General features: G+C 34.8%; 2 protein-coding genes across 4 annotated transcripts in view; one reads left to right on the forward strand and one right to left on the reverse strand.

Annotated features, from left to right (window-relative positions):
- Positions 1-5,357, forward strand: part of SHISAL2B (shisa like 2B) — a 37,876-nt gene extending 32,519 nt beyond the window's left edge. Inside the window, exon 4 of the mRNA XM_082383201.1 lies at positions 2,056-5,357. Coding sequence (XP_082239327.1) covers positions 2,056-2,180 — 125 coding nt within the window. The 3' untranslated portion in view covers positions 2,181-5,357. The remainder of the gene's footprint in view (positions 1-2,055) is intronic.
- The window catches only part of SREK1IP1 (SREK1 interacting protein 1), a gene marked incomplete at its 3' end in the record, with an annotated part of 85,471 nt that overhangs the window by 15,977 nt on the left and 45,793 nt on the right, over positions 1-23,701 (reverse strand). Inside the window, exons 5-7 of one of the 3 annotated variants that reach the window (XM_082383197.1) lie at positions 10,883-10,955; positions 8,424-8,512; positions 5,250-7,800 (exon numbers count right to left, since the gene is read on the reverse strand). In XM_082383197.1, coding sequence (XP_082239323.1) covers positions 7,760-7,800; positions 8,424-8,512; positions 10,883-10,955 — 203 coding nt within the window. Of the gene's footprint in view, positions 1-5,249; positions 7,801-8,271; positions 8,513-10,882; positions 10,956-23,701 lie in introns of those variants that run through there. The other 2 variants (XM_082383195.1, XM_082383196.1) reach the window with 2 other exon arrangements.

Raw genomic sequence — 23,701 nt, forward strand, 5'->3', positions numbered from 1 at the left:
ACTGATTAAGAGGTGTTAATGTCTTACATATTGATATGTAAGTTCCGGTTATATGTTAGACATGAATCATGTGTTCTAAACATTTCTTCCCAGTTGGCTTTCAATCTTGTCTTTTGCAATCTACAACTTTAAAGTTTTTACTATGTCACACTTTCAATCTTATCATTTCACTCAACAAATTTACTGAACATTAGCTATGTACAATGCAATTTTTCTGCATCATCAATGAAAAATATAGTAAAAGATTTCTGGCATGTGGTGCTTACATTTTAGTGAGAGGAGATAGATAATAAACATAATAAAAAGGTAAATTATATTAGTAAATAAATGCTATGGGAAAAACTGGAGAGCAAAGGGATTGGGGATGGGGTGGGGGGAATTTAGTTTGCAATTTTAAATACAGTGTTTAGGTCCCATTGAAACGGTGACTTCTGAGCAAGGATTGGAAATTAGGGAGTTACCCTGCAGATAATCTGAGGAAAGAGCATGCCAGACAGAGTGAACAGCCAGTGCAAAGGCCCTATGGCTGGAACATGCCTGAAATGTTTGATCAAAGAGGTTGGAGTGAATGAGAGGATGAAGTAGAAAAAGATGAAGTCAGGGAGATTAATGGTGTGCGTGTGTGTGTGTGTGTGTGTGTGTGTGGACATGTAGGCCATTATAAAGACTTGGGTGAAATGGAGGGTTCTTTGCAGAGGACATGCTTTGACTTATGTTTCAAAGGATCACTATGAGTGTTGTGCTGAAAATAGAACAGTGGTAGCAGTGAAGGTGGTCTGATTTTGGATGTGTTTTAAAAATGTAGTCAACAGGATATCAGATAAATTGGTGGTGGGGTTGAGCGAAGAGGAACCAAGGCTGACGGAGGTTTTCGTCCTGAGCAACTGAACACATGGAAGTTGCCGGCAATTGAGAAGAGGAAGACTGTAAGTGGATTGGGCTCTTTTTTTTTTTTTTTTTCCTGGGAATGATCCAAATATCAGTTTTGGACTAACTTGGAGATGTCTACTAGATATCCAAGTGGAGATGGCAACTAGGAAGTTGAGTCTGGAGTTCAGGAGAGGTGTGGGTTAGAGATACATATCTGGGAGTCATCAGCAGAGATGGTATTAAAAACTGTGGGACTAATGAGAGTAATTAGGCAGTGACACAGTGATAGGAACCGATGGCTGAGCCCTCAGGCCCTCCTCAGCCTAAGATGCTTGGGAGGGGAAAAGGGACCAACAAGAAAGATGGAAAATGAGCAATGGTGACACAGGAGCGAGTCAAGGAAGCGTGGCATCTGGGAAGCCAAGAAAGAAAATGCTGCTGATAGGTCAAATAAGATGTGGCTTGTGAGCTGGACTGTGGGTTTAGCAACAGGGGGTTATTAGTAACATCTGTGATTTCTTGCACTGCTTTTACATAATTATAAAATTATTTAAATATATTTAAATTTGTATATATTGGTGAAATATATGACATTTTCACACTTAATTTTTCTAACATCATTCATTGATTAATAATCCATTTCTTTGCTATGAGCTCGTTAGTCTAACTTCTGATGAACAAATATCCACATTCCTCTACCCTTGTGCATTTTGGACTCATTTATATAGAACGAGTGAATGGGATTATGGAATAAACATGCTCTTTTTAAATGTTACATCTCAATTGATTATAATGGCAAAGTCTTAAGATTGTTGTAAATTATTATGATCGATTTTAGTTTTGTTCCCTTTATGCATAAGGACAGTCACACTTTTATTAAGCAACCCAGAAATTGTTACCTTCTGATCAAATGTGTAGTTTCCTCCGTGGAAGTGTGGAGAAAGAAAGGTAAGCATGGAAACGAAATCCTTACTTCTGTTACTGAGTATTTCCCTTATTTGACTTTCAGGAGAAAATGCTCAAAAACAACTTTGAAATGATTCAATTCTCACTCATCCATAATGTCTTTAGGACATCATATTTCCAACATTCCTAAAAAGTTTATTTTTTTAAGGACAAATTTTAAAGTAAGATTTGATGTCATAATTTCAAATAATTATTTCATTTTGTTTTGTGTATTTGCAGGCAACTCAAATAGAAAAACCAAAGCCCCCAGTTCAAATTCAACAAATGAAACATTCTATGAAGCTGATGATATAATTCAAGAAAAAACAATGGATATGACAGAAATCAACACTGCTTACTGTTAAATATCCTGTGTTGTAAAGGCTCACTGGAGAGATGGAGCAACAAAAATAAAGAGTTCACTTCAAATGCAGTTCGTAATAATACTTTTCAAAAACTCACCACGCACAAAGCAAGACACAGCTGCAGTTTTGATCATTCAATTAATTTATTAAACACCCACTAAGGTTTCTGACAGATTTCCATGTGCATAAGTTTACTTTTATTTGCTAATTAAGATGTTTCTACATTACATGAAATTATGTTAATACTTCGGGAGAAATTATAGAATTTATCAATAACAAGATAAGCACACCTATGTCAGTGAAGAACAATGAGAAGTTTATGTCACATTACCAGCATTTCACAAGTTTCTCACACTTCGAGGCAGTTATTTTTATAAGAGATGGTACTAGATAGGTAAATCTCGGTGGGTGGCCTTATGAACGAGAAGTGGCGTGTTCTTAAGTCTCTTAGAAATCAACCCATGCCTTTTTTAGGGGATTTGCTGAGCACACAATGTATTATTGCCTTTATAAAAACTAACATTCAATAACAAAATGTATCACTATGTATAATCTGCATGATAAATATTTTCTGCAAGGGATAACCATAACAAAAATCCTTCACTGATAAAGTTCCTAAGGAATTTCTAGAATGAAAGTTATAAAACAAACAAATTAGCTCTCTGGTCCCACCTAAGGCTACTGCAGTGGTATCACTTAGACATCTAGAAATAAAACTACAGTTTCTGCAAATTAAAATCGTTTTAAAAGATTTTTATTCATAAATGTGATTTCTATTATAAGAACACAGACCTGGTCCTATAATGGAATTCAATAGGAAAAAAGAATTAATTTTAAGCTGGCTCTGCTGAACACATCTACCGTGTTGTACAAAGTTTCTGGAGTTGGAAGACTAGCCTTTCAAAATGTGCCAAATACAGCTTCTCTGGTCTGCTGGGGGAAAAGAAAGGAATGCCTTATGGCTCTCAGGCATGCAAAGCTCAGGGTTAGAAACTTTTGATCATTAGCCTGTCAAAATTTCTACTAAGAACTGGGGATTCCAGCGCTGTCCAGTAGAGGTTTCTGTGATGATGGAAATGTTCTTTCTATATCTGCACTGACTGGCATGGTAGCCACTAGCCACATGTGGCTACTCAGCACTTGAAATGTGGCTAGTGCAACTGAAGAGACACATTTTCATTGACTTAATCTAAATTTCAATAGCCACATGTGGCTACACTGACAGCACAGTTCCAGATCATTACTGCAACATCCTACTGCCAGTGTTGGATTTCACATTCAAAAAGAGCACAGTTTTGCCAATGTTTAAATATTAAAATTGCTCAGAGTGTGTGTGAAGTCTGAAAGTTGAAACATTTCCATTACAAAAATGACATTTTATGTGGTCATAAAAGCAAAGAATTTTCATCTATTTTTGTGAAAGCACATAAAGTGTGGGTACTTCTTGATCTTTTATCCAGCTTTGATAAAAAAAAATCCCAGAAAATTGGCTATCTTGATACACAGATATTAATAATTATATTACTAATTAGATGTTGCCTCAGGTGAAAATCTAGGTTGAGAAAGTTAGTTAAGGCACTGGTAAGTCTACTTTTGTTGCTCAAGGGGAAGAGCAGAGGCCAGACAAGAAGCAGGAAACTTAGAGACTCAGGGCCAGCAAAATGCTCCTGGTTCCCCAGACTCTTCCCAACCTGTGGGACAGGCAAACTGGGGCTGGGCATGGCTGCATGCATCACGGGCTGTGCTCTACAAGAGGCAACCCAATTCTCTGGCGCTTTGCAAAATTTTAGAGGAGCTGGGAGGAGACAAGTGAGGTCTGAAGATCCTGGGCTTCGCAAGTGAAATTATCGTTGAGCTGGCGTAACAAACCCTACTGTTCTTGGATGCCAACTGCCCAGGAAAACTGAGTCTCAGCACTTAGTATCAGTTGGAATCTGCGGAGCACTCCCTGCCAAGCCAGGAAACCTGGGGGAGAGCGACAGGGCTATCTAGTAGACCAGCTGGTGTGTGTCACTGTGACTTTGAAGCAGTTGCACTTCATAATATTCATAATATGGATTTAAATAGTCAAATCAATATTAAAAATATTAAAAGAAGCCTTACCAAATTACGACAGTCTGCATTGAAAAATATATTTTAAATGATTTATATCAACTGAAAATACTAACAACACAATATATTCTGCCAGTCAAAAATAACCTAAAATAAAATTAAAAGCAAAACACATTTCAAATTATGTACATATGCATTTAATTCTGGGGATGGGTCTGATAAAGAATATAGCAGCTTTTTAGAAGACTGCAATTTTTAGAAATCAGAACTTAGAAAGAAAAGTGGGCCTAGAATAAGAGATCAGATAATCGAATATCAAAGATTCAAATTATTTTCTATGCAGGCTTTTAATTAGACTAATTTCATCCTTTAAAAACTGTGGGATTGGATTATGAAATGGATGAAACTAAACCTCAATAAAAGTCCTTTCTTTCCTTAAAACTCTCTAATGGCGTCTCTTGTTTACAGATAAAGTCCAAGCTCCCAAACATGGAACATAAAACCTCCTTCTCTTGTACCTAAGAACTTAGAATGGTGGTCTCAATTCTTACCACTCCTGCCCCACACAGGGCTTATAATTCTTGACACACACACCCCAGCTTTTTCTATTGTGAGCTTTGTTCACAGTACTCATTCTGTCAACTCCCACTCTCATCCTCAATCAAAATGCACTGCAGGCATTACTTTTTCTAAGTAGCCTCTTCTAACTTCTCCAGACTTTGTTAGGTACTCCTGTGTGTTTCTATAAACCCAATTACTGCACTTAATACCTAATGATGAGTTCTGCTGTTTCTCCTACCAACTAAACTGTGAATTCCTTTCAGGGAAGCAAATGTGTCTTATTTATCTCCGTATCCCTGGTATTTAACATAGTGTTTGCCATGCTAGGCACTCAGTAAATGTTTATTGAAGAAAGGACTCAATGGCATTTAACAAGACTATTATTGATAACTCTTCAATCTAGTTTAATTGAAGGTAACCTAGGCCTATGTAATTTTAGACAGAATGAGTCGTAAATACAGACACACACAGTTGTTTTATTCACTGATGTTTTAGCCTCAAAGAACCAAAGATGTAAACAGATATGTATTAAGTATGAAGAACTGGGGATCCCTCTGAGAGGTTTTAGCCAACAGAAGATATGGAGAAAAGAAATACGGAACTGCATGGGGCGTAGGTCCATCAGCCCAAAAGCAATAGTCTCAAAGTATTCAGATAATCAGGTTACAGATACAAATCTAAACATAAATTCTGTCTGCATCTAGTGAAAATAACATACACTGGGTGGTAAGGATATGAACCAAATACCAATTATCTGCTTAAAGAAGTAACATGTGTTTAACAGTTATATTAATAAATTCAACTTTTACCATTTACAGAATGCTACCTGCTTATCTGTACCAATTTATAAATGAATATAATAATTTATATTCTAAATGAAAATAATTTCTAAAATAATATTATTTGAAGTATTGATAATCATATATATTAAGGACTAGAAGGGATCTCAGAGATAATTTGGTACAATATTTTATAGATGAAAGACACCAAGGCCCAGAGAAGGTAAACGACTTTGTTGAAGGTCACACAGGTACCCAGAACGACTAGGACTTGTTTTTTTGGCCACCGTGCGGCATGCGGGATCTTAGTTCCCCGACCAGGGATTGAACCCCTGCCCCCTGCAATGGAAGCGCCGACAACTAGGACTTTTGGATTTTTACTACTAAGTTCAGTTTACCTTATGCTACATATTGCCTGAGAGGAAATGTCACTAATTTTCTCCTACAATATATTAGTGAGATTTGCATCTAATCCCAATAATAATAACAAGATCACTTCAGAAGAAAATTACTTTAGTAAAAATAAATGAATTTTATTCAGATGAGATCTTTCATAAACTATTCTCAGACTATGGGAAATTTACTCAAGAATAATTCCAAGAGTTTTTTCTGGGGAAAAAAATTACTGAACATTAAAATCTTTTAAGTTGCGAACTCTATTAGCTAATGAGGCCTGAATTTTATATAACTCTCCTGAGCCACTGATTGTCTTACCATTCAGATAACAAATCTGATGAGCCAACTTATTATCTCTTCAATTAACAGAAGTAAAACTTACAAATAACTGGATCAACTCTTGTGTCACTACAATTATCATTTTTAACCATGTTACACACTCAATAGGACGAGACCATATGTTTGCATGTAGCATTTTCTAATCACTTTTTAAAGTTTTTTTTTTTACTTATTTTTTTTCATACTGATAACCAAAGGATTGTATTTTCATAAAATATAGTTTTCAAAAATACATAAACTACAGCAAAGGCAAAACAAACCCTTAAAAACCTAGTAGCTCTGTGTTTCTCTCCAAATAACTAAGCTATTTAAACAAGAGGATTTCTTTTTAAGGAGGCCATAGGACTAAGTTAGGTTATGGAAAAGCTACAAGTGTGAGCACTTCCATGGCTGTAATGTTAGAAAAGGGATGTGGATGTAGCTTCCCTAGGATCTGCACAAGGTAAGCATATGCTAAGAGGAGTTATGAGGCTCTCCCAGTCTTACTGAGGTCATGCCGGATAGGAGTGCTGGGTGAAGGAAGAATCAGTACACCTTTCCAGCCTGTGAGGTTATGTGTACTTACCTGATTTCATCATAATGAATTCACCTGCAGCCATGTCTGTAGGCTACCAATTTGAAAATTTATAACTGCACCACAGTGAGGTACTTACAATCTTTGGTGCTGTACCATGATTAACTAGTTGACTTTCGATGCTGCTACAATAATAAGTATTTAACTTATTGGACATAAGGGATATCCAAGTATTCAGCAAAGTAAGTAACATTGATCATTGTGAAATTAAAAAAATGTAGAAACATTTATATCTACAACTATGTGTTTGAAAATGCTGACTCATATAAAATTTCCATTGTTATATAAAGGCTTTCATGATGTAACTCCCTGACTCTTAAATTTTAAAAAGTACAGAATAAAATTCTTAATCCTAAATTTTTGTCACTGCTCCTGAGGTTTATGATTGAAGTCAAAGAGAGAAACACCCCAAACTAGTCATTTATGAAACCATAAATTCAGTGGAAACCTGCTTCAAAACTACAAATTATTTCAGACAAATATATATATATGTTCACATTTATAAAAAATTTCCACATTACTCATAGAAACAAGCGTCATAAAATTTACATACCGAATACAATAAAAATCAGTTCTAATGAAGATTTAGCTGTTATCCTCCTAAATAAAAAGTTCTGTGTTTGAGGTATCTCTTTAAGACATGCCAATATGGCATATTTGTAAAACAACCCAGGAGTCTATCTTAAAAATCCTGCCCAACACAGCATCATCTCTACGAGACCTACAAGTAGGCTGAACTAGACTTGTCTTTTTAAGCAAGGAAGAAATATTTTGTTACAAAAACCAAGGAGGCAGGTACTAGGAATTCTGCATCTCAGAAAACAGTGAAATTTTGTTATAAATATTTTCATTATCATCTTCCTGCTGATGCCATTCATTTAAAAAGTTCTGGTCAAGACCAATAAAGCAGCTTCATCTCCTGTGACATCCAAAAAAAGCCAAGATTTAAAAACAACCGTGAAGAATTCACTCTCTTTATACATTATCATAGGATATAAAGCTATGAAATTTTTCAGTGTCAAGCGCAAAGCATTATCCCCTACCTCACTTTAACACTGGAAGGTGGACACTTAATTCAGCAGTACTCATTAACTGCTACGTAGATTGCCTGTGTTGACTGTAGTAAAGCCATTTACAATCAACTTATGAAGTAATAACACTAGCCAGACACACACACAGAGGAATACCAAAAACGATGAGTTTTGTTGCACAAATATCCATACTTGGGGCATGGCTATCAAGTAATAAGACTGATTTAATACTCTATAATCATAGTACATTAAAATACTGCCAGACAGTAATGGCCCCATATATGAAAAAATGTCTATATGGAAAAGGCTGTGATTTATTGCAAAGCATAATTATATAGCAAATTTCAAGGAAAGTCTAATAATTTTCAAAACCAAATTTTTTAATTTAATGGTTCAGGCCAAAGTCTCAGTTACTTTTTGGAGATTTCAGAACTATTAGGGGCAGAAGAATGCTTTTCCTTTTTTCTCTTCTTTTTGTCCTTTTTGTGATGCTTCCCCTTTTTTGACTTACTCTTTTTCTCTTTTTTCTTTTCTTTCTTCTGATATTTTTGTTTCTTTTGTTTTGAAGTGTCCTCTTCAGTGGAACTGGATGAATAAGACCTATGAGTAATAATGCATGCTGACTGATAATTGTATTTATGGTTGATGGGTACATTTAAATGGAATTTGAACTGACTTAAATCCTTCTTGGAACAAGGTGGGAGTATAAATATAAAGGAATTCAAACAAAATGTGCTTTATATATTTGTATTCTCTTAAAATACTGTATTCAGAGTTTTTGCCACTTAGCCAGAAAAACTAACAAAACAAATGTCTCTATTCTGCTCAGTTCTAGTTATGAGTTTTAAATTCAGTAAGGATGAAATAATTTTTCTGTGATTTTCAGTTTTTCATCCTGTGTACCCTTCAAAATCTTTCTTATAAGGTAAAGAAAATGGCATTTACCAACCCTCATTATATACACAATTCACTTGTGTATATAATAACTTGTTCACATATTCTCTTAAAAGAGCCAAAAAGGATACAATTATATAAAAAGGGCTACAGTTGTACCTCCGTATAAATGAATGAAAGCTGAAAATTAGCAAAATAAAAGCACTTTTGTTTTATTTTATTTTTCAAGTTAAAGTACTTGATTCTTTTACAAGCAGAGTGATACAGATGAACACTTGCATTCTGAAATAATTTTCACTAGTTACAGAAAGAATGCTTTTAAATGCATACGCTATATAAATGAATGAGAATAACTTATCATTATACTTTATTTTTCTTATATTACTCGAATACTAAATTGGGAAAATAAACTGTAGAATTCTTTCCTCTAATGAAAAATAACAAAAAATGAACAAAAAAATCCATCTCTCTTAAGAGATGTATAAAAAGATGTGCAACAATATCCAAACCCCAAATATGTGTGACAAAACAGAAACTGAGTTAATTTAAAATCTAAAAGGCATTCCAGAGATAGCTGAGTGATCTAAACATTAGAAGTTAAAACCCAAACTAAGAAAACCTAAGAGACATACAGTAGAAAGCAAAGTAAACACATGAGACTACAAGGTTGTGTCTGTAGAGTGACTCACTGTGTGAATTCCTTGACTGCCTTCGTTGATCAGGGACTCTCAGCCTCCCCCGTTTCTGTAACATTGTGTTCCTTCCTCTTCCTTGCCCACCTTCTCAGACTCTGGCCATCTCCTGAGCTTATTTTCTCATGTATTCTCTTGCACTCTCTTCAACTCTTTTTCTCAACTCTTGCCTGCTTTCCTGTTTGAAGACCTGCTTGACCCCTACATTCTAACCAGCGCTGCTTCTCTGCCTGCACTTTTTTATTTGGCTTTCTGGACCTGGGTTCTCTTTAAGGCAGAATGTTACACTTTGGCAGAGCAACCACATCAGGGGGCGTTACCTTTGCTAAGTGTACTTAGAAAAGTTCTTTTAATTTCAGGCCCTGTCTGAGGTGGGTGAGGCCCAAGGTAGAGAGGCTTGAGTAAATAATACGTTACTCCAAAACGAGTACATGAAAATTTGGAAGAAAACAGAAAATCTCACTTCTCCTGTAAGCGATCCACATGCCGTGCTAATGCAAATGATTAAACAATACACTCATCAGACTATAAGATACACTGAGCTCTACCTTCTTGTGTTAGTTCTTAAACATTATTAACTCCCAACACCTGAAAGTGAGTTAACTTTTCCAATTTATAAAGTAGCTGAGGGTGTTAGAATGTATATATTACATGCTCTATAAAAACTACAAAGTGACAACACCTGATGTGCAGAACCTACTGTCAGAGAACTAAGGTCCAAGCTAGATATGACTACCTGCTAAATGCCCTAAAAAGTGTCTATATGTACATGTTTATTCTAGTGTAAATGAAAGTGCACTCATGAACCAAGGAAGAAGTTGCCTCTTAAGTCTTTTGATCAATTTCTTTAACCAGTTGTTGTTAAAAGAGTTGATAGTAAAAATTCATAGGTGGCTGATGAGAATTCTGAAAGATCTGAAGGTATTTTTAGCATGACAAATGAGTACATAAATCCTATTAATAAATTAATTTATTAGCCATGGCAATAATATTTTGAGAATACAAATATTTAAGCTCCAACTTCATACATATGAGGACAAAATATATATGTGAAGAATTTAGACATATGTCCAATTAAAAACTTAACTGATGTTCTAAAACTTAAAAATTCTAGAATACAAATAGAATACATAAAAGAAGTGGATGGGGCTGTTATTTATTTATACCTTGATTTGCTCCAAAAAAGAAAATTTAAGGTGGCTGAGTGCTGACTTTATTTTTGATTCCTGACATGAAGGATTTTGTTATTTTACTGAAACAACTGAACATCTAACTCTCATTAAGATAATATTAAATTAACTGGACTATAACATGAAAAATAAAATTTTATAATCCATCTAGATCCACAGTCTTGCCTTTTAAAAAAAAAATGTTAAAAAAATACCTTTTCCTTTTTTTTTTCAACTTGATTTTCTCTTTGCTTTTTGCTTTTTTCTTCTCCTCTTCTTCATTTATTCCTGTGTGTTGAGGGGAAAGAATCAGGTCACCATCAGTTTATATACTAATATGGTATGTATACATTTTTCGAGTTTGGTTGTTGGTTGGTGAATTTCACTGGTTAGGATACTGCACTTTTTTTGTAACAATGTCCCCTTGATTATTTTTACTCATTAAAAACATTATAAAAGTACTATATGCTTTTAATACAGATTTCAAATCTACTAAGTACATTAAGTAAAAAATTCAAATATTTCATTTCTAATTCCTAAAGCAAATCAATGTCAACAGTTTGGTGGGTACTATTCCAGGCCTTAAGAAATGAAACAATACAATCATGTATAATTTAAAAAATCTTCTTTTTCAAGCAAAATTAGGATCATGAAATCCTAGGGTCATGGGACAATAACCACATCTAATATTTATGTCGTTGGTATCTTGGAAGGAGAGAATACATACTATTCTCTATCTTGTTTTTTAAATACACAATTTGGTATGTATTCTTCTAGGCTTTCTCTATACATAACCAAATACACACAAACATTCACTTATACAAACATAATTACATGTAAGTCCCAAGTTTTTATTTCATTTGAAAAATAGATTGTGGCATATAATATATAATATTTTCCAACTTATTTCTTTCACTTAACACTTTTTTTGATACTCTTTTATTCTAACACCATTTGCTGAAAAGACTATTCTTTCTATACAGAACTGCCTTTTCACCTCTGTCAAAAATCAATTGAACTTCTGCTTCTAGGAAGATGAAGTAGATGTACTTTTCCTATTCCTCCCATTAAATATAACTACAAACCCCAGACATTACAAAAACAAGCATAAGAAGACTGTAAAAGGTGGAAAGACAGACACTAGCTAGGGATCTTGAAATCCAGAAAACGACACACTGCTGAGTTCCCTGAAATTTCTTTTTGCTTTATATAGCCCAGACTTACAGCTGAAGAAGCCGGCAACCTGGCAATATCAACAGGTGCAGACAAAAATACCCCAACAATAGCCTGCTCTCTCTAGCCAAAGGACCAAGAAAGGGACAGCCTAGTAACAGGAAACTTTTAGATAATAACTGTCATTTCCAGCCAAACACCACAGAAAAAAATGGGGCACCACCCCCACCCATGGTACCAAAGGCTGAGTGAAGAACATAGACTTCCCCCTGTGAGTCTGTGATGAGATATCTCAATCCCCCTTCCTGAGAAATCTAAGTGGTGAGCCAAACTTTCATCCCCACTGACCAGTAATAAGACCTCCATTAACAGTGTCAGTGGAGACCACGCAAAGAGCCTGGACTTCAACCCCACCCAGCAGTAATGAGGCACTCCTCCCCTCCACACTTAAATATTGTCAGAAGAGACCTAATGAAAGTCACTGCTTTCACTGTCACCCAGTGGTAACAAGACTACCCTCACCACGGTGTCAGGGGGCACCACACAGGGAGTTGAAATTCCGACCTTCACCCAGCAGTAACAAGAAGTTGTGTCCACCTTAGGTTTTGGTGGAGGCTGAGTGGTGAAACTGAACTTTCATTTTCATCTGGCAGTAACAAGTTGGCATCCTCAATTTTCCTTCTGGAGTGGTACCAGAGAAAATCAGATAAAACAAAAGGTTTAAAGAAAAGCCAGAGTTTTATATATGTCCAAATTTCAACTGAAAAGAAATCATCAAATCAAGAACCAGAAAGACCTCTAATTGAATACAAAATTAAACAATAGATGACAACACCACAATGACAGAAATATTAGAATTACCTGAAAAAGATTTCAATGCAGCCATCATAAAAATGCTTCAATGGGCAACTATGAACATGCTTGAAACAAATGAAAAAATAGAAATCCCCAAAGAAATAAAAAATCCAAAGAAGAGGGCTTCCCTGGTGGCTCAGTGGTTAAGAATCCACCTGCCAATGCAGGGGACACGGGTTTGATCCCTGGTCCAGGAAGATCCCACATGCCACAGAGCAACTAAGCCCGTGTGCCACAACTACTAAGCCTGTGCTCTAGAGCCCGCGTGTCACAACTACTGAAGCCCACACACCTAGAGCCCATGCTCCACAACAGGAGAAGCCATGACAATGAGAAGCCCGTGCACTGCAACAAAGAGTAGCCCCTGCTCGTCACAACTAGAGAAAGCCCACACACAGCAACAAAGACCCAACACAGCCAAAAATAAAAACAAATAATTTAATTAATTTAAAAAAAATCCAAGAAGAAACAAATAGAAATTTTAGAACTAAAAATACAATAAACTGAAATAAGAAACTCAGTGGAAGGGCTCAAGAGCAGAATGGAAACACAGAGGAAATAATCACTGAACTGGAAGACAAAACAATATAAATCACCCTATCTGAATGACAGAGAGAAAAAAGACTTAAAAAGAACAGAGCTTCAGAAACCTGTGGTATAACAGCAAAAGAGCTAATATTTATGTCATTAGAGTCCTGCAAAGCAAAGATAAAGAAGGCTAAAAAAAAAGGTGCTTGAAGAAATAATTGCTGAAAACTTCCTAAATTTGGTAAGAGACACAGACCTACAAATTCAAAATAAACTCAAAGAAATTCATATCAAGACACATCATAATTAAGCTTCTGAAAACTAATGACAAAGAAAAAATATTGAAAGCAGTCAGAGAAAAATGATATGTTACTTATACAAGCAAAACAATTAGAATGAAAGCAGATTTCTTATCAGAAAAGATGGAAGCCAGAAAGAAGTGGAATCCTGGAATCCTCTACCCAGTGAAAATATTCTTCAAAAATGAAAAGACAGATGGCTTCACAGGCGAATTCTATCAAACATTTAGAGAACAGCTAACACCTATCCTTCTCAAACTCTTCCAAAATATAGCTGAGGGAGGAATACTCCCAAACTCATGCTAGGAGGCCACCATCACCCTGATAACAAAACCAGACAAAGATGTCACAAAGAAAGAAGACTACAGGCCAATAACACTGATGAACAGAGATGCAAAAATCCTCAACAAAATACTAGCAAACAGAATCCAACAGCACATTAAAAGGATCATACACCATGATCAAGTGGGGTTTACCCCAGGAATGCAAGGATTCTTCAATATACGCAAATCAATCAATGTGATACACCATATTAACAAACTGAAGGAGAAAAACCATATGATCATCTCAATAGATGCAGAAAAAGCTTTTGACAAAATTCAACACCCATTTATGATAAAAACCCTCCAGAATGTAGGCATAGAGGGAACTTACCTCAACATAATAAAGGCCATATATGACAAACCCACAGCCAACATCATCCTCAATGGTGAAAAACTGAAACCATTTCCACTAAGATCAGGAACAAGACAAGGTTGCCCACTCTCACCACTATCATTCAACATAGTTTTGGAAGTTTTAGCCACAGCAATCAGGGAAGAAAAAGAAATAAAAGGAATCCAAATTGGAAAAGAAGAAGTAAAGCTGTCACTGTTTGCAGATGACATGATACTATACATAGAGAATCCTAAAGATGCTACCAGAAAACTACTAGAGCTAATCAATGAATTTGGTAAAGTAGCAGGATACAAAATTAATGCACAGAAATCTCTTGTACTCCTATATGCTAATGATGATCTATACACTAATGATGATCATCACTAAGTGATGATCTGAAAGTGAAATTAAGAAAACACTCCCCTTTACCATTGCAACAAAAAGAATAAAATATCTAGGAATAAACCTACTTAAGGAGACAAAAGACCTGTATGCAGAAAATTATAAGACACTGATGAAAGAAATTAAAGATGATACAAATAGATGGAGAGATATACCATGTTCTTGGATTGGAAGAATCAACATGGTAAAAATGACTCTACTACCCAAAGCAATCTACAGATTCAATGCAATCCCTATCAAACTACCACTGGCATTTTTCACAGAACTAGAGCAAAAAATCTCACAATTTGTATGGAAACACAAAAGACGCCGAATAGCCAAAGCAATCTTGAGAAAGAAAAATGGAGCTGGAGGAATCGGGCTCCCTGACTTCAGACTATACTACAAAGCTACAGTAATCAAGACAGTATGGTACTGGCACAAAAACAGAAATATAGATCAATGGAACAGGATAGAAAGCCCAGAGATAAACCCACGCACATATGGTCACCTTATCTTTGATAAAGGAGGCAAGAATATACAGTGGAGAAAAGACAGCCTCTTCAATAAGTGGTGCTGGGAAAACTGGAGAGCTACATGTAAAAAGAATGAAATTAGAACACTCCCTAACACCATACACAAAAATAAACTCAAAATGGATTAAGGACTTAAATGTAAGGCCAGACACTATTAAACTCTTAGAGGAAAACATAAGCAGAACACTCCATGACATAAATCACAGCAAGATCCTTTTTGACACACCTCCTAGAGAAATGGAAATAAAAAGAAAAATAAACAAATGGGACCTAATGAAACTTAAAAGCTTTTGCACAGCAAAGGAAACCATAAACAGGACCAAAAGACAACCCTCAGAATGGGAGAAAATATTTGCAAATGAAGCAACTGACAAAGGATTAATCTCCAAAATTCACAAGTAGCTCATGCAGCTCAGTATCAAAAAAACAAACAACCCAATCCAAAAATGGGCAGAAGACCTAAATAGACATTTCTCCAAAGAAGACATACAGATTGCCAACAAACGTATGAAAGAATGCTCAACATCATTAATCATTAGAGAAATGCAAATCAAAACTACAATGAGATATCATCTCACACGAGTCAGAATGGCCATCATCAAAAAATCTACAAACAATAAATGCTGGAGAGGGTGTGGAGAAAAGGGAACCCTCATATACTGTTGGTGGGAATGTAAATTGATACAGCCACTATGGAGAACAGTATGGAGGTGCCTTAAAAAACTAAAAATAGAACCATCATAGTACCCAGCAGTATCCCACTACTGGGCATATACCCTGAGAAAACCATATTTCAAAAAGAGTCATGTACCACCATGTTCATTGCAGCTCTATTTACAATAGCCAGGACATGGAAGCAACCTAAGTGTCCATCAACAGATGAATGGTTAAACAAGATGTGGCACATATATTTAATGGAATATTACTCAGCCATATAAAGAAACGAAATGGAGTTATTTGTAGTGAGGTGGATGGACCGAGAGTCTGTCATACAGAGTGAAGTAAGTCAGAAAGAGAAAAACAAATACCGTATGCTAACACATATATATGGAATCTAAAAAAAAAGAAAATGGTCATGAAGAACCTAGGGGCAAGACGGGAATAAAGACGCAGACCTACTAGAGAATGGACTTGAGGATATGGGGAGGGGGAAGTGTAAGCTGGGACAAAGTGAGAGAGTGTCATGGACATATATACACTACCAAATGTAAAATAGATAGCTAGTGGGATGCAGCCGCATAGCACAGGGAGATCAGCTTGGTGTTTTGTGACCACCTAGAGGGGTGGGATAGGGAGGGTGGGAGGGAGGGAGACGCAAGAGGGAAGAGATATGGGGATATACGTATATGTATAACTGATTCACTTTGTTATAAAGCAGAAACTAACACACCATTATAAAGCAATTATACTCCAATAAAGATGTTACAAAAAAATGAAAAGAAATCAAGATCTTCTCAGATAAAGGAAAACTAAAAGAATCTGTCACCAGCAGACATTCCCCAAAAGAATGGCTACAGGAAGTTATCTAATGGAAAGGAAATGCTGTAACATCAAGAAGAAAAAACAGAGTAAGCAAAAATATGGGTGCAACAGGCTTTCCTTCTTTTGAATTTCTAAATTATGTTTGAGGGTGGAAGCAAGAAGTATAACAGTGTCTGATGTGGTTCTATGTGTATGTAGAGAACATACTGAGGATGACTATAAAAGGGAGAGGGTAAAGGTACATAGAGGTTAGATTTCTACATTTCACTTGAACTAGTAAAATGACAACACCAGTAGATTATGATAAATTATGTATACATAATGTAATACCTAGAGTAACCATTGAAAATGTTATACAGAACACTACAGAAAAAATTTTAAACATTATGGATATATTCAAAGACACTATAGATAAATCAAAATGGAACTGCACAAGTGTTCAAGTGACACTATAGTGAAATCAAAGCACTATAGACAATCCTAAAAAAATACTTCATGGGAACCCACAGAAAGGTAGGGGGAAAAAAAGAACAGAGAAATAAAAAACAGAATAATCAGAAAACAAAAAATAAAATGGCAGACTTAAGCCCTAACATATAATTATATTAAACTTCAAAAGAATACCAATGAAATTGGCAGAGTGGATTGAGAAATATGACTCATCTACATCCTGTCTATAAGGCTGTCACCTCAAATATAATGATATAGGCACACTGAAAGCAAAAGGACAGAAATGAAGATGTAACACAAACATCAAAGGAAAGGTAGAATGGCTATATTAATATCAGATAAAACATACTTTAGAACAAAGAAAATAACCAGTGAGAGAGACAGACATTATATAACAATAAAGGTTTCAACCCACTAACAAGACATAGCAATCCTAAGTGTGTATGCACCAAACAACAGAGCTGAAAAATACATGAAGCAAAAACGATAGACCTGAAGGAAGAAACAGACAAATCCATGACAGTTGGAGACTTCAACATCCTTCTCTCAGCAACTGACAGAAACTACACATAAAGTTAGCAAGGATATAGAAGAACTCAACAACACCATAAATTAACAGAATCTAAATAACATTTAAAAAACACTCCACCTAACAAGAGTAGAATACACTTTTTTTTTTCAAGTGCCTAAAGAACATCATCCAAAATAGAATATATCATGGACCATAAAGCAAACTTCAATAAACTTAAAGGAACTGAAATCATACAGAGTATGTTTCTGTCCACAATGGAATCAACTGAGAAATCAGTAACAGAAAGATAAAATGCCAAACAAAACAACACACTTTTAAATAATCCACTGGGCAAAGAGGAAGTCTTAAGGAAAATTTAAAAACATACAATAAGCTGAATAAAAATAAAATACAATATGTCAAATTTTGTGCAACACAGCTAAAGCAGTGCTGAAAGGGAAATTTATGGCACTAAATACTTACAATAAAAAAGAGGTAAAGTCTTAAATTAATAATATAAACTTCTATCTCAAGAACCTGGGCGGGGGGAGCTAAATAAACCCAAAAAGTAGAAGGAAAAAAATAAGAACAAGAATTAATGAAATAGAAAACAGAAGAAAAAATTAAACAAAGAACTGGATCAATAAAATACCAGAGATCTCTAGTAAGACTGTGAAAGAAAAAAGAGAAGACACAAGTTACTAATATCAGCAATAAAATGGGGATATCACTACAGACCCTGCAGAAATCAAAAGGGTAAGTGAATACTATGAGCAACTCTACAAACATAAATTTAACAACTTAGACAATATGGACCCCTTTCTCAAAAAACACAAATTGCCACACCTCATCTAATATGATGCAAATAATTTCAATAACCTTATAACTATTAAGACAATTGAATCTGTAATTTAAAAGCTCCTGAAAAGCAAATTTCCAGGCCCAGATGATTACACTGAAAATTTCTACTAAACATTTAAAGAAGAATTAAGACAAATTTTACATAATCTTATCCAACAAATAGAAGAGAAGGAAACTCTTCTCAATATTCTATGATGCTAATGTTACTCTGATACCAAAATCAGACTAAAATAGTACAAAATTAGAAAACCACAGACTAACATCTCTCATGAACATAGATGCAAATAATCATTAACAGAATATTAGCAAATAGAATTCAGCATTTAATATTTTAAAAAAGTTATACATTGTGACCAAGTGTGATTTATTCAAGGGATGCAAGTCTGGTTGAATATTCAAAAATCAATTAATGTAATCCACTGTATTAAGAAGCTAAAGAAGAAAAATTGTAGGATCATATCAACTGATGGAGAAAATGCATTTGGCAAAATCTGACACCCATTCATGATAAAAACTCTTTAAAAATAGGAACAGAGGGAAACTTCTTCAACTTGATAAAGAGCAGCTACCAAAAAACCTTACAGCTAACCATTAAGGTCTGTATGGTTTTGTCCCCTATGACTGGAATCCAGGTAAGAATTCATCTCTCACTGCTCTTTTTCAACATAGTGCTATAAGTTCTAGCCATAGCAATAAATCAAGAAAGGAAAACAAAAGGCTTACAGATCAAAATGGAAGGAATAAAACTGTTCCTATTTGCAGATGACATGATGGTTTACATAGAAAATTCCAAAGAATCTACCAAAAACTCCTAGAACTAATCAGTGAGTTTAGCAAAGATAAAAGATAAACATAAAGTCATTTGTATTTCTATATACTTGTAATGAACATGCAGACAACGAAATAAAAAAAAAACATTTACAATTTTTCCAAAAAAAAATTATAGGTATAATCCTAAAACTACACAATGCTGAGAAAAGAAATCAAAGATTTAAATAAACAGAGAGACATATTGCATTCATGGGTTGGAATACTCAACACAGTAAAGGTGTCAATTCTCCCCAAATTGATAAACATGTTTAAGGCAATGTCTATCAAAATCCCAGCAAGATTCTTTGTAGATATAAACATTATTCTAAAATTTATATGGAAGGGAAAAGAAACTAGAATAGGAGAAACAATTTTGAAAAAGAAGAATAAAGTAGAAAAAATCAGTCCCTCCAACTTTGAGACTTATTATATAGCTATATTAATCAAGACTGGGTGGCGGGATAGATACATAGATCAATAGAACATTATAGACAGCCCAGAAACAAACCCACACAAATAGGACCAACTTATTTTTGGCAAGAGCACAAAAGCAATTCAATGGAAGAAAGATAGCCTTTCAACAAACAGTGCTGGAACAATTGGTCGTTCTTAAGCAAAATACTAAGTGCTCTAAGTTTCACATTTTATACAATAATCAAATCAAATGGATGATGGACCTAATGTAAAGTATAAAACTATAAAAACTTTAGAAAAAAGTAAAGGAGACCAAGAGACAGGCAAAGAGTTACACTTGAAACCAAAGCACAATCTATAAGAGGAAAAATTAATAAATTGGGCTTTATCAAAATTAAAAATTATTGTTCTGTGAAACACCTATTAAGAGGATGAAAAGAAAAGCTACATATTGGGATAAATATTTGCAAACCAGGCATCTAAAAAAGGACTAGTATCTAGAATATGTAAAGAACTCAACATTCAACACTATGAAATAATGTTTAACATTATTAGCTGTTGGGGAAATATAAATTAAAACTACATTGAGATGTAATTGTACATCATCAAAAAGCTAAGATTTTTAAAAAGCGACAAAATCAAATGCTGGTGAGGATGCAGAGAAATGGGGTCACTCATACATTTTTTGGTAGGGATGTAAAATAGTATAGCCACTCTGGAAAACAGTTTGGCAGTTTGTTAAGAAACTAAACATGAAACTACCATAAAACCCAGCAATTGTACTCTTGGATAATTATCTCATAGAAATAAAGATTTATGTTTACCCAAATCCTGTTGATAGCAGCTTTATTTGTAATAGCCCCAAACTGGAAACAACTCAGATGTCCTTAAATGGGTGAATGCTTAAACTGTGGTATCCATGTCATAGACTACTATTCAACAATAAAAAGGAACAAACTATTTATAAATATACCAACCTGAGTGAATCTCCAGAGAATTATAGCTAGTGAAAAAAATCCAATCTGGAAAAGTATGGTTTCATTTATAAAACATTTTTGAAATTACAGTATTAGAGAAATAGCAATATTTTGGTTGCCAGAGATTAAGTAAGGACAAGAGGAAAGGTATGGCTATAGAAGGGCAATATGAGTGATCCTTGTAGTGTTAGAAATATTGTGTACATTGATTGTATCAAAGTCAATGTCCTGGCTGTGATACTGTAATACAATTTTGGAAGATTAGGGGAACTGGGTAAAGGGTACAAGGAATTCTCTGTATTATTTCTTACAGCTGCATATGAATCTACAATTATCTCAAAATAAAAAGTTAAAAAAAAATGAATTGGCAATATATGTATGGTGTTATTCACTTACACTAATCAACTTTTACATCAATACCACATTGTTAGGATTACTTGTAGCTTTACAGAAAGTTCTGAAAGTAGGCTGTGTTAATCTTACCAACTTTAGTTCTTTTTCAAAGTATTTTGGCTATTCTAGGTTCTTTACATTTCCACGAGAACTTTAGAATTGACTTGTCAGTGTCTAAAACAGCCTGCCTGAATTTGATTGTGATTAGTTTGAATCTATAAATCAAGTTGGAGAGAACTGACATTTTAATTAATTAATTTTTTAAATTTAATTTTTATTTTATATTGATTTACAATGTTGTGTTAGTTTCAGGTGTACAGCAAAGTGATTCAGTTATACATATACATATAGCCATTCTTTTTCAGATTCTTTTCCCATATAGGTTATTACAGAATACTGAGTAGAGTTCCCTGTGCTATACAGTAGGTCCTTGTTGATTATTTATTTTAATATATAGTAGTGTGCATTTGTTAGTCCCAAACTCCTTATTTATCTCCCACCCACCTTTTCCCTTTGGTAACCATAAGTATGTTTTCCAAGTCTGTGAGTCTGTTTCTGTTTTGTAAATAAGTTCACCTGTATCATCTTTTTAGATTCCACATATAACTGATATATTTGTCTTTGTCTAACTTATTTCACTTAGTATGATAATCTCTAGGTCCATCCATGTTGCTGCAAATGGCATTATTTCATTCTTTTTTATGGCAGAGTAACATTCCATTGTATATATGTACCACATCTTCTTTATCCATTCCGCTGTCAATGGACATTTAGGCTGTTTCCATGTCTCGGCTATTGTAAATAGTGCTGCAGTGAACACTGGGGTGCATGTATCTTTTCAAATTATATTTTTTTCTGGATATATGCCCAGGAGTGGGACTGCTGGATCATGTGGTAGCTCTAGTTTTAGTTTTTTAAGGAACCTCCATACTATTCTCCATAGTGGCTGTACCAATTTACATTCCCACCAACAGTGTAGGAGCGTTCCCTTTTCTCCACACCCTCTCCAGCATTTATTGTTTGTAGACTTTTTGATGATGGCCATTCTGACTAGTGTGAGGTGATACCTCATTGTAGTTTTGATTTGCATTTCTCTAAAAATTAGTGATGTTGAGCATCTTTTCATGTGCCTGTTGGCCACCTGTATGACTTCTTTGGAGAAATGTCTATTTAGATCTTCTGACCATTTTTTGACTGGGTTGTTTTTTTTGATATTGAGCTGCATGAGCTGTTAGTATATTTTGGAGAGTAATCCTTTGTTAGTTGCTTTGTTTGCAAATATTTTCTCCCATTCTGTGGGTTGATTGTCATTTTGTTTATGGTTTCCTTTGCTGTGCAAAAGCATTTAAGTTTAGTTAGGTCCCACTTGTTTATGTTTGTTTTTATTTTCATTACTCTAGGAGGCAGATTCAGAAGGATACTGCTAAAATTTATGTCAAAGAGTGAGAACTAACTTTTAAAAAGATTGAATCTTCTAGTCCATGAATATGGTATATCTCTAGATTTATTCATTTCTTTAATATTCCTCATCAATGTTTTATATGTTTCAGTCTTGCACATCTTTTGTCAGATTTATCGCTAAGTATTTCATACTTTTAATGTTATTATAATAGGTATTTTTAAAATTTCAATTTCTGATTGTTCACTGCCAGCATACAGAAATACATTGATTTTTTGCCCATTGATTGATCTTGCATCCTACAACTTGGCTAAACGTAGTTATTAGTTCTAGAACTTTTCTTCTAGGCTTTCTATGTAGACAATCAAGTCATCCGCAAATAAAGACAGCTTTTACTCTTCCTTTTCTAATCTGGATGACTTTAATTTCTTTTTCTTGCCTTATTACATGACTAGAATCCCCACTACAATGTTGAAAATAAGTGGTAGGAATGGACATCTTTGATTTGTTCCTTATGTTATGGAAACATTCAGTCTTTTACCATTAAGTATAGTGTAATCTTTCTGTTTTTTATGAACATCCCTTATCAGGCTGATGAAGTTTCCTTCTTTTCCTAGTGTGCTGAAAATTTTTATAAGAAATGGAAGATGGACTTCCTCAAATAATTTTTCTTAGAATATTGGTTTTCTTAAAATACTACAGATTTTCTTCTTTGGTCTGTTAAAAATAGCAAATTACAATGACTTTTGAATGTAAAACAAATACTGTATTCCTGCAATAAACTCCACTTGGTCATAATATATTATCCTTTTTATATATTGTTGGATTTGACTTACTAACATTTTTTTAATTGCTTAGAATTGCTTAAAATTCTCTTTTGAGAGTCTCTGCTTTCCTTGTAATGTCTTTATCTGTTTTTTTTTTTTTAATTTAAAAATTAAAAAAAAATTTGACTGAGTTGGGTCTTCGTTGCTGTGCGTGGGCTTTCTCTGGTTGCGGCGAGTGGGGGCTACTCTTCGCTGCGGTGCACGGGCTTCTCATTGCAGTGGCTTCTCTTGTTGCAGAGCACAGGCTCTAGGCACGTGGGCTTCAGTAGTTGTGGCATGTGGGCTCAGTAGTTGTGGTGCACGGGCTTAGCTGCTCCACGGCATGTGGGATCTTCCCCGGGCAGGGCTCGAACCCATGCCCCTGCATTGGCAGGCGGATTCTTAACCACTGTGCCACCAGGGAAGCCCCTCTTTATCTGGTTTTGTTATTAGGGTAATGCTGGTCTTATAAGTTGAGTTGGAAAGTATCCCCTCTTTAATT

This window comes from Balaenoptera borealis (assembly GCF_965194805.1).
Source record: "Balaenoptera borealis genome assembly, chromosome: 2".
NCBI lineage: Eukaryota > Metazoa > Chordata > Mammalia > Artiodactyla > Balaenopteridae > Balaenoptera > Balaenoptera borealis.